The sequence below is a fragment of the Colobus angolensis genome, unplaced genomic scaffold (genome assembly GCF_000951035.1).
Source record: "Colobus angolensis palliatus isolate OR3802 unplaced genomic scaffold, Cang.pa_1.0 Scaffold31, whole genome shotgun sequence".
In the NCBI taxonomy this organism is placed as follows: Eukaryota; Metazoa; Chordata; class Mammalia; order Primates; family Cercopithecidae; genus Colobus; species Colobus angolensis.
Window position 1 is genome coordinate 10,535,370 of NW_012116377.1, and position 12,467 is coordinate 10,547,836.

Below are 12,467 nucleotides of genomic sequence, written 5' to 3' on the forward strand. Positions count from 1 at the left end.
GAGTAGCTGGGACTACAGGCGCCCGCCACCTCGCCCGGCTAGTTTTTTGTATTTTTTAGTAGAGACGGGGTTTCACCGTATTAGCCAGGATGTCTGGATCTCCTGACCTCGTGATCCGCCCGTCTCGGCCTCCCAAAGTGCTGGGATTACAGGCTTGAGCCACCGCGCCCGGCAAGAGATTCTTAAAAACAAAACAGAACCTAATACTTCATGTTCACAATATATCTGCTAGATGTAGATCGTATAAATCATCACATTTTCTACTTACATATGACTCATTAGTGGTACCTTGGGAAATCTAGGGATGGAATATCATTGGTGGCTTCTATAGAATATTGTATTTCCAAAACATTTTAGAATTATTTATTTACTATTATTATTATTAAGATGGAGTCTCGCTCTGTTGCCCAGGCTAAAGTGCAGTGGTGCGCTCTCGGCTCACTGCAACCTCTGCCTCCCGGGTTCAAGTGATTCTCCTGCTTCAGCCTCCTGAGTATTTGGGATTATAGGTGTGTGCCGCCATGCCAAGCTAAATTTGTTTTTGTATTTTTAGTAGAGATGGGGTTTTGCCATGTTAGCCAGGCTGGCCTCGAACTCCTGATCTCAAGTGATCCACCTGCCTCGGCCCCCCAAAGTGCTGGGATTACAGGTGTGAGCCACTGCGCCTGGCCTAGAATAATTTATTGATCAAGCTGGCATGATGGCTCATGCCTGTAATCCCTTTGGGAGACTGAGGCAGGACTGCTTAAGCCCAGGAGTTCGAGACCAGCCTGGATAACATGGTGAGACCCTGTTTCTCCAAATAATAATAATAATAATAATAATAATCAAGTTATTTTTTAAAATAAAAATTTGTTGATCAGTCTGTGGTAGTCAGAGGAAAGAGAACCATTGACCCAAACATAGATGAGCCTAAGAGTTTAAAACAAGAAAATACTGAAGTAAATAACAGGAAAAAAATCAAGCTCTTAAGGACCACCAAGTGCTACTTCTGAGTAAAGATTCCCAAATTCCAATGTAATTAGCTGTTTTTAGGAAACATGTTTTGAAATAATACTTCCTACATTTTTATTTCTGAAGGAAATGTACTCCTACATATAATTTATAATCAGACAAATTAAAATGTAATAATTGAAAAATAATCACAATCTTGCTAATAGAATAATTCTATGTGGTAAAATAATGAAAATATAATAAGAACACACTGAAAGAGAACTATCAATATATAGTCTTGAAAAGAGAGATTTGATTTTAATGATTTTTTTTTTTTTTATCAAGCACGGTACAAAGAAAGGGGGATGGGATGTGTCAGTCCAGTCTCTTCTGACACATCTCACGGGGAAGCAGTGGACTCTGTCTGAAAACCCTGAGACCTCAAGACCATACAACTCCCTTGGCCCTCATTTCATGCTTATTAAGAATCTTTGGATTTTGGCTTTCTATATATCTAAATCCTGGGAGAACTTAGAAGATGAGGGATAAATAACTGTTGTTGGAAAGATACAGTTTTTATTGTGGTTAAACATTCCTGATGGAACTGTAAATAGTTCATCTTCTGGTGAGTAATTGGAAATGTCTATCAAAATAAATGATGTAATTACTCTTTGACCTAGCAATTTCAAGCCTAGGAATTTATCCTACTGCTATGCAAGTATAGGTATACAAAGAACACTTACCAAAAAAAATGTAGTATGAAAAGATTCAAAACAAGCTAAATAACTCCCAATGGGGCGGGGGGGTGTTGGTTGATTAAAATTTTGTAAAACATCCAAAGAGATATTATACAATTAAAAATGAGGCACCTCTGTATGTATTACAATAATATTAATAACATCTAAGATACATAAATGAAAAAGGTGCTGAAAAGTATGTTATATTAAAATAAAGGGCACATACAAATTATCTGTCTGTAAATACACAGAATTCCCTAGGAGAATACAGAAGAAACTGGCAATCAGATTTGCCTTTAGAGAGGAAAACTGGGGGTCACAGGAGAGTAGCGACTTTTCACTCTGTACTCTTTTTCTACTACTTGAATTTGAATTTTTTTTTACTATGTGTATAGCTTAGTTAATAGAATTAAAAGAAAATTCATGATGAACAAATGAATGGACAGTGGACACAACTCCACTTCATGTGAGTTTGTGAGCTCATGAGCTCAGAATTGGTTATCACCAGGTGAGCTGACCCAAAGAGCTGATGTCTATACCCAGGAGCCACATAACATAGCCTTGGCGCAGAATCCTTGACATGAAGATTCCCACTTCATTTGTTAGAATTCCTATATATGGAGGACAAATGGGCTACTATATGTAGGATAAATGGATGATACCACTTCAGAGGCCAGTAATCAAAAATTAGGTATTTTCATTCAATTGTCTCAGTATTGGTGTTTGCTTCTTGTATTACTATAAAAGTAATGACCAAGAGGTTTTTATTACACTGGATAGACATGTGGAAATCACTTGTTATTGCAATAAGTAAACAATCATAATAATTTACCCAGAAAGGGGTTAGATTAAGATCTTCATCATCAGAATGGGGGAAGGTAGCTGTGTCAGGACTGATTTAATATATTCCAGTGTTCTGGGGCATGCATAAAGCAGATGCTGATTATTCCAAGTCTGAATTTGACTTCCATTTGAGTTTTCAGTTTAGAGTCTCATATATTCAGTGGGTGAATGTCATCTATTAAAAGTCAGGCAGACAAGATAATTTCCTGCTTGTCATGGAGGGTTCAAACTACATGATCATTAAATATTTCCATAACTTTGTATAATACTGATACTAAAATTATAATCAACTGCCTTTCAATTAAAAATTCAAGGTAATTCAGCAGAACAAACACAACTAAAGTGCTGATGCAGGCTTTTTTTCTAATAAAAACCTAATAAAATTTCATGGGCCTACACTTTAAATTGCAAAAAACAAAGTCCTGTGCAGCACAAACTACAGTTAAAAATGAATGTATTTCAAGCACATGACTTGGATCATAACCCTGAAAGTACTCCTTCCCACCCTTGTTCCCACAACAAACGAAATTACTAAACTTTAGGGAAACAAAACTATGCATGAATACATTTTTATTAACTAAAGTTACACTAAAAACTTAGGGGATCAGTGGTTATAAAACAAATCACAGATAAGAATAAGAACTATTCTATCAATATCTAATGAGATTCTCAAGACAGCAGTAACAATTGCAACTTCATAATCTTGGATTTATATAATTTCTAAAAATATTTTAAAAACTGCTTTCACATATATTATCTTATTTGATTATCCTATCAGCTCTTTGAGGCAGGTAAAGTATTTTACAGTTGAAGTGACCAAAGTTCTAAAAGTAAAAAAACAGCTTATTTAGAAACACTGTAAATTAGCAGTGCTAATAATATGATTAAGGCCTACAGACTCTCTAGCATGTTTTCTGCCAATTCACTGTGTCAGAGTGAAAAAAACAAAAAATAACAAGGCCTGGTATTTTTTAATCCAATGGTATTGACATGAAAGGCATATTTCCCAAATCCGTATTCAGCACAAAAGCTGGAAGTGACTGCACATTATATGACAGAACCAAAAACAAAGAATATCAAAAGGTTACAAACAAAAAGATGAATTTTAATCACAATAAATATAACACTGGCCCCAAATGTCTAAGTATAGAAGAGGGAAAACTTAGCTTAAGCCTTTCTTCAAAACGACTTATCGGATACGTATTATGTGGAGGCTGCTATGTTAGAGCAGTAAATAACCTCAGATCACTCTTACTCTAAGGAATAGGATGGACACCTGCTGCCCCAGCAACCATTTATATGCACATTGTTAAGATGATAATTATATTCCTCTCTCCAAAAAAAAAAAAAAAAAAAAAGGCATGTCTAACCAATAGAAGCAACAGCTTTGGTGCTGAATGCAGCAGGAAGTGTGCTAAATTCTAGTAAAATATTTTAAGGAGGACCCTAGCAAGCTATGATAGGTTTAGAAGAGAGTGATCCGGCAGGTCAGTGGTGTGGAATCCACATCCGATGAGGAATGGCTCTAAGAATGGTGGTGGTGGTGGGGGGGATGGTTAGATTAAAAGCTAAGGTAGGACATGACAGCTGTCTTCAAATGTTTTGAGGGCTGTCAATGGAAGAGAAAGGGAGTAGACTTGTTCTCTGTGAGCTTTGTTGTTCAAATCAGTTATAACTCACTGGGAGGACGAATGTTCTAGGCCCCAGAGCTAACAACAAAACAGGTAATGTCTTCTCTTTTGGGAGATATTCAAGTTGTAGACAGATGAACATAAACCTGGGATGTGATAGAAGAGATTCACTTACTGAATGATAAATTATATTAGATGATGCCTAAAGTTCATTTAAGTAGATCAATAACAAATTTAAATATATGTAGGGAGGAGAACTTAACCAGGATATTAAAAACAAAAATCTTGCCAGGCATAGGGCTCACATCTGTAATCCCAACATTTTGGGAGGCCAAGGTGGGCAAATCGCTTAAGCTCAGGAGTTTGAGACCAGCCTGGACAATGTGGCGAAACCCCATCTCTACACACACACAAAAAAAAAAAAAAAAAAAGAAAGTTAGCTGGGCGTGGCGGCACACGCTGTAGTTGCTAACTTGGGAGGCTGAGGTGGGAGGATAGCTTCAGCCTGGTAGGTCAAGGGTACTGTGAGCCAAGGTCGCACCAGTGCACTCCAGCTTGGACAACAGAGTGAGACTGTTTCAGAAGAAAAACAAAAAACCAAAAAATCAAAAAACCTGTAGGTGCTTCTTGGTGGAAAAGAATAATAGAAGATTTGCTTAGAGGTTTATGAAGAAATAAGCAGCATTGTAAAATAACACAACACATTTTTATTATAAATTATCTTAAGGAGTAGAATCAAGAAATTTCTCTGAAAGTTAGGCTTATAACATTAATATACTTTACTGGGCAAACTTTTATTATTGTGCATACTGACTGAACTTTTATTTCACGATGAAGTTAGGAAAGTTAACTGGGAATTATTAGATTAGACCTTTATTACAACTATTTCACAATCCAATTAAACTTGAATAAGTGAAAATACACCTTTTGCAAATGAAGGTACATAAAAAGAGAAACAATAAGCAGCCAGAAGAAACATTCACAGTGTTTGCTAACTACATAGCTTTTCCATAGGTTTTGAGCATGCTGAATACATAGAATATACATGTATGCGTGTACACACACACAGATATACTTTTCTATATCACTGAGCTGTACCTCTTCTCTCAGCATCACATTTCTTCCTAAAAAAAGTGACTGCTGTGGCCTTCGTAATCTACCGCTGATTAAAATACGCAGTATATGCAACTGCGGTTCCAAAAGAGGATGAGGTATATTTTGCTGCAATGTACTATTAAATCATGGAACACTCACTGATGGCCTAGTCAAGCCCTCCAACTCTAAGAAACACAGAATCTGCTGGAAGACTTATTCCTCTTCTTGAAAATCTCCATAGATAAACATTATATGATCTTCCTCCGCATTTAATGATTCTTACATTAAGATTTTTCACAAATCCATTCTCTTCTTTTAATCCATATTCTACTTTTTCTTTCTTGAGCAGTCTGTCATAAGCACAAGACTTTGTCACTTTTAGTCCATAAAATTGAAGAGTAGTTAAGAACAGAGGCCAAATACATGAAAATATAGCAAGAGGATTACTCTCTAGCCTATACATGTTGCATGCCTTTTTTTTTTTTTTTTTTTTAAGAGACAGGATCTCACTCTGTCATCCAGGTTGGAATGCTGGAATGCAGTGGTCATGGCTCACTATAGCCTTGAACTCCCAGGCTCCAGTGATCCTCCCACCTCAGCCCCCTGAATAGCTAAGATTATAGGACATACCATGCCATCTGGTAATTTTTTTATTTTTTGTAGGGACATGGCCTCACTATGTTGCTCAGGCTGATCTCAAACTCCTAGCCTCAAGTGATCCTACTGCCTTGGCTTCCCAAAGTGCTGGGATTATAGGTGTAAGCCACTGACCCAGCTGTTGCATGCCTTTCAATACAACTGGGTATGTTTCCTTTCTTTAAAATAACACCTGAAGTCACCTTGTGGTCAGCTGTCACTCCCTGGGGGCTTCTGTCTAGCTAGCTGTCCTTCCTTACTTCCCCACCCAGCATGTTTCTGATATCACTGTCATAGCATTCTAGTAACTTTAGATGAAATTAGATAAATAATCTCTCCCAAGGCAACTTCTGTCAAACAGTCAAATTATACTGTTTCAGTAAACTCAACGAAGTGCTAACATTTTTCAAAATGCCATTTTCAAAGCATTCATCTGTTCAGTACAAAATGACTTGGTGAGTTGTGGCTAACAGGGCTGCTAGACATCTAGTTCTCAGATAAGATGAATAACGTGTTTTCACAATTTTGTTTACTGCATAAACTTCAAGATTTTGAAACTCATGTTATCTAGTCATGAGGTTATTTATTTGCCCTATTCTAAGTACTTCAATTAATAAAGACATAATGCAATTTTAAATATTCTGAATTTCCCTAAGGAAAAGACTCCAAGAGGATGTATGTAAGCAAATAAATGTATCAAAACAGTATGCTCTGGGATAGACTGGAATGACCCAGATTTTCTTCTGTAAAGATGGTAACAATAATATCACAACCAGTGAACTATAGAGAGATTGCAATAGAAAGTTTTAATGAGGTTGGGCGTGGTGACTCACTCCTGTAATCCCAGCTACTTGGGAGGCTGAGGCATGAGAACCACTTGAACCTGGGAGATGGAAGTTGCAGGGAGCTGAAATTGCGCCACTGCACTCCAGTGTGGGTGCCAGAGTGAGACTGTCTAAAAAAAAAAAAAGTTTTAATGAGACAGCAGTAGCACTTATAACACATGGGTTGAACAAAATTAACTAGCTTTCCATTTATTAAACAGTTTAAATTAGTGCATATATTTATAAATACATTTCATGTAGAGTCTTCTGATATATAAAAAGCCATAATAGAAATTCTAAGTTTGCTAGGAAAGAGGAAAAAGACTAGATATTTTCCTGATTAAAATAGGAATGACTAGTAAAAAAGAAACATGAATTTGCCATTATGGACTTTAAACACAAGCCTAAAGGTATAGATTTGTCTATAATTAGATTTTGTAGTAAGTTTCCTTTCATGAAACCTCTTCTACTTAAAAGGAATTAGGTCAGATTTTTACAAGGCTTGTAAGAGTATCTGTGACAGATTTATTTAAATTCTCGTGTTCCATTTAAAACGTGCCCCTCTACCTTCCTACAGCAAGTGCTGAATAAGAGTGACCACAACTGCTGACTACCATTGGCAACAAGTAATGTTTACAGCGGCTCACATGGAGCTAACATATACTTTATCCATTCATTCATTCATTCATTCACTCCTTCTTCAGGGCCTGTGCTAGGTTCCATAGTGGGAGTTGGCAAAAAACCATGCTCGAGATTTTCAGACTGGCAGGGAAGATAAGACATATATACCCAGGTAACTATTAAGTAGTATTAGGGGAGAGAGGCAAAAACCTGCTATAATTCAGAGAAGGAATGTGGACAAATCTAGTCCTTAACTCAGTGTGCTTGTACGGTAAAAATGTATCTTTCAGGAGTATCTAAGTGACATTCAAAAACTTACTTACAATTGAAAACGACAGTAGAACTTATAAGTTCTGTGGTTGTTAAGCTGGCCACATCAACTCTATCTTTCAATTCTGGCCTTAAGTTAATTTAGAATTCTGCTTTCCTTTCTGTCCAACATAATTGTTTTCAATACCAGACTGGTAAAATATGGTCTTGACTAGCGTCAATCACATCAATTTTAAGATTTAAAAGATGTATAATTTTCAAATACATTTTTCCCTGACTATAAAATTAAAACATACTCATACAAATCCAGACCAAAAAAAAAGAGATTAAACAATTAAGTTCACTCTTAATCCTCCACCCAGAGATAAAGCTGTTAATTTTATCATATTAAATTGAAAAGACATAAAATTTAATGGAATGTACTATCTTATAATACAAATTCTATACTTAATTCAAGGGAAAGAAATCTGTTCTTTATGTACTCATGACTATGTTCTTGTAAAATCTCACAGATGCTAACTTGACATACAGTATCACACACACACACACAAAAACTGAATGTAATGCCATGAATAAGAAGAGTTGTAAACTAAGACTGTTCTACCAGAATGTTGTACAACTGCTAAATTATGAAGTTATACCAGAATAAAATTTAAAAAAAAATTCTGGCTCTGGCTCAGAATACTTGCCAAAATTGTTCAAAACCCCAATGCAGGATGCCAGCGTGTACAACAGTGCACAGTATTTTACTCTGTATCTAATTATTACTTTGGACAACTGGGTTTTCCAGGCTAAGCATGTGTACAGAGAAGAGGGACTGTTGGCAGGATGGTGTAGAGCAGGGATTTCCAAGCCTTCTTTGTTCTTAGCACTCCTAGTGTCTCAATAATTTTTTTCACAGTGTTCCAAGGCCAAAAGAAATAGCCAACAATCCCATTAATCACATCATTTGGTTCAAACTATTTAATAACATGTATTATATGTCCTAACAATTTAGTAGCCATTAAAAAAATAATACCCATAAGCTAACGGAAATATATTTTTATTTCAATCTTAAAGAACCACAATTACTTATTGATGAGATGTCTGCACTGATGTGCACTGCAAGACTTTTAAAAGTTTGGAATCAGACTGGACACCCCCCACCCTCATTTTGTGTTCCACACTAATTTTTGTGTGGCACTTGTGTGTACTTCCTTTTTATCATAGCAACTGCCAAAAAAACTACTTTGCAAAGATATGATGTCATCAAACAGAATGCAGCAGAATCTAATGCAGAAATTGGGAACTTCTCTGAACTAGAGGTTCAACCAGTATCTGACAGATGTTGCGGATCCCTGTGCTGCCCTTGTGAGTTTACTGAGGCACTCCAGGGTGGCTGGCTTGGTGCAGAGGTTGCTAATTTTTAGTATAGGGCAACCTTATCCCCTCGCCCTATTATCACTGCAAACGTGGTAGGTAATCCCAAATAAATGGCTGTCCTTGAAAGATTTGATGCCTCTGATGTGTAAACCGGTGGTTCTTTTATTACAGAGTATAGGGGTTCAAATTGGGATATGCAATATTCCTTACATATAATGTAGACCAAAAACACCTGCCTTTTCAAAGATTCCCATGGAACACACATGCCACTGGCCAACAGGTCCCTATGGAGTCACTTTCAGACTTTTATTTACTTCTATTCATACAAATGCTTGTTATAAATGACTGTTACAATCTTACAATCTACCTTTATAACAAATAATCCTATAATTAAATATATAATGCAAAAGGTGGCTGAATATTACTTGCAAATAATGTAAAATATGCATCTTAATATTTTGCTGGAAGAAAGGAAGATGCACTAACAGTCTCTGGTTTATAAGCCAATAATAATCCATAATAAAGCCATAGCAATTTTAAAAACATCCCATGGTAGGCAGAGTAATGCCCTCCCTCCCCTAAAGATATTCATGACAATATCTGGAATTTGTGAATATGTTACTTCACAAGACAAAGGGGATTAAGGTTGAAATGGGACTAAAGTTGCTAACCAGCTGGCCTTAAAATTGAGAGACTATTCCAGATTATCTTGGTGGGCCCAGTGTAATCATAAGCATCCTTAAAAGTGGAAGTGGAAGAGCAGGAAGAAAGAGGAAGGCAAAAGGCTTCAGAAGCAGATGTAATGATGGAAGAAAGGCACACATAATGCGACGTGAAAAGAACTCGACCCAAGGTTGCTGGCTCTGAAGGCGGAGGACAGAGCCATAAACAAGGAATGTGGGTGACCTCTACAAGTTGGAAAAGGCAAGAAAAAAGATTCTTCCCTAGAGTCTGTTCACATTTTGATTTTAGCCCAGTGAGACCTGTGTTAAACTTCTACCCTACAGAAATGTAAGGTAATAAATTTCTGTTGTTTTAAGTTGCTAAATTTGCATAACTTTTATAGCAGCGATAGAAAACTAATAGACTGAATTGATTATATTAATAATGACAACAAAAACAACAGCAACTAAAAATGTTTCAGGTCTATCAGATAAGCTAAGTAAGCTGGCTGTAATATACTTTCAACAGGTATTTCCAGTAAGTTTTACTTTATATTAGTGATGTAATAAAACTAAATGTAAAATAAACCTATAGAGGCTGGTTCAAATAATTTTACTGAAGTATACCATAGTTTTTTTGCCTTTGTTAATTTTTATTATTGTTTAACAGTGATATAATGACTATAACCAGGATAAATATCTTTGTATTATGCTCCGATAGGAATTTTTAAAACAATAAGCATTTCCATGCTCTACGTTTTAAGGCTAAAGATTATACTTCTTTTCCATATGAAAAATACCAATTAAAATATTTTTAGTTATTTCTTGGACTCTTTAGATAAGATGATAGTTTGATGACTGGACAAGAGAAACTTTTTTGTATATTTAACAATTACTTATAGAAAGCAAGAAGAAGTCCTACTGTCAGAGTTATGTACATTTCTATGAACGAAAATATTTATTAAAAGTTCAAAAATAGCCTATGTTCACCTGTGGTTAAAGGTAGGTGTGTGATGCTGTTCAAACAGGTCAGAGTAAACCACGTGGATGACAGCGTAGCTCCGGAAAACAGGAGGAGAAGAATTAGTTTCAGCATACCCCTGATAAAATCTGCAAACCTAAAAACAAAAATGTTCTATTAATTCTAGTGGGATTTAAAAATACTATTTAAACAAATGACACACTTTCATTAACAACTACTTGAGGAATTTTCCATGTATTCTTTTAAAAGACAGTTTTTTGTGTTTTTTTTTTTTAACAAATTTTCTTACATGATGTTACTTTGTGATAATTTTTTCTCTCTTATAAAACACAAAAAAATGGCATCTTTGTTCAGGATCTACAATTTATAGGATATATTCTGAGTGTTTACTTTTTTTTCTTTTTTAGAGACAGGATCTCACCATTGCCCAGGCTGGAGTGTAGTGATGTGATCAAGGCTCACTGCAGCGTCAACCTCCCAGGCTCAAGCAATCCTTCCACCTCAACCTGCTGAGTAGCTGGGCTAAATAATTTTTTTTTTTTTTTTTGTACTGACAGGGTTTCCCTATGTTGCCCAGACTGGTCCTGAACTCCTGGGCTCAAGGATTCTCCCACCTCAGCCTCTCCAAATGCCAGTATTACAGGCATGAGCCACCATGCACGGCTGATTCTGAGTTTTTAAGTGCCACTGTCATTTTCTTTATATTTTTCTATACTTTCCAAACATTCTATAATGAATATATATTATCCCAGTTTTGAAGATCAGGCTAATTTGTTGACATGAACTTGCAAAGATCTCTCTCAAAATTCAAACTCACTCCAAGAACAAATACAGATGCCTTCACTGGAGCCTCTCAGGTCCTATGTGACCTGCTGCCTGCCACTGCTCTCTCTTTTCCTACTGTTCTCCAGTTGGATGGCCATGTTTCTCTTTCTCATACATGCCATGGTTGCTTACCACAGCAATATGTAGCTTCTGTACTTGTTCCATCTGCCTGGAATGGTGGTACCACCCGGATCTTCATGTCTTACTCCTGCTTACCCCTCAGGTCATTCAGGTCTCAGTTCAAAAGGCCCTCTGGGCTCAGTGAAGAAATCTTTCCCCATCCCATCTCCACTTTCTATTTTATTTCTTCATAACACTTTCTCTATTGGAAATTGTCCTGTTTTTGCATTTATTTTTTGTCTTCTCTACCAGACTGTAAACTTCCTGCAAAGAAAACATACACAGCATCTGGAATAGGAATATTATTCTTCTAAACTTGGGACTTTTATAGTATTTTAAGTTTTCATGTTTGAGTTTTCATGAAACTAAAGGGCATCTGGTAGAGATGCTTATCATTTAGCTATGCCAAAAAAATTTCCCACTTGCCAGCTGCTTTTCCTCACCTGCAGATTAACTGTTGATTATATAGGCACAATCCTCTGGCTGCACAATTTATTTTGTTCTTCAGAATTGTTCCTGTTATAGAATAGCTGATCCCATCTCAAATACGACATTTACTATATTCTCTCCACTTTGAATTTTCTAAAGTTAATTTTAATTTCTATTGTAATGATGTGACTGTCTTTCTTAAAACTTTGAACACTGTCTTCTGTTTTGTACTATTTGACATGATATGGTTAATCATGTTTGTGTTTTCTAGAATAAAATGACTTCCTATGAGAGCTGATGCCATCTTTTGGTGGGAAAAATGAATTAACTTTTGCCCAGTGACTTAAATTTGTCCTCAAGCAGAAAATTATTTTTCTTTTTTTTTTGAGACGGAGTCTCCCTGTGTCGCCCAGGCTGGAGTGCAGTGGCGCGATCTCGGCTCACTGCAAGCTCCGCCTCCCAGGTTCACGCCATTCTCTTGCCTCAGCCTCCCAGTT

At 36.4% G+C, this 12,467-nt stretch overlaps 1 protein-coding gene across 1 annotated transcript in view; it reads right to left on the minus strand.

Moving 5' to 3' along the window:
- Window positions 1-12,467, minus strand: part of DIRC2 (disrupted in renal carcinoma 2) — an 85,149-nt gene that overhangs the window by 10,172 nt on the left and 62,510 nt on the right. Inside the window, exon 7 of the mRNA XM_011950798.1 lies at window positions 10,605-10,732. Coding sequence (XP_011806188.1) covers window positions 10,605-10,732 — 128 coding nt within the window. The remainder of the gene's footprint in view (window positions 1-10,604; window positions 10,733-12,467) is intronic.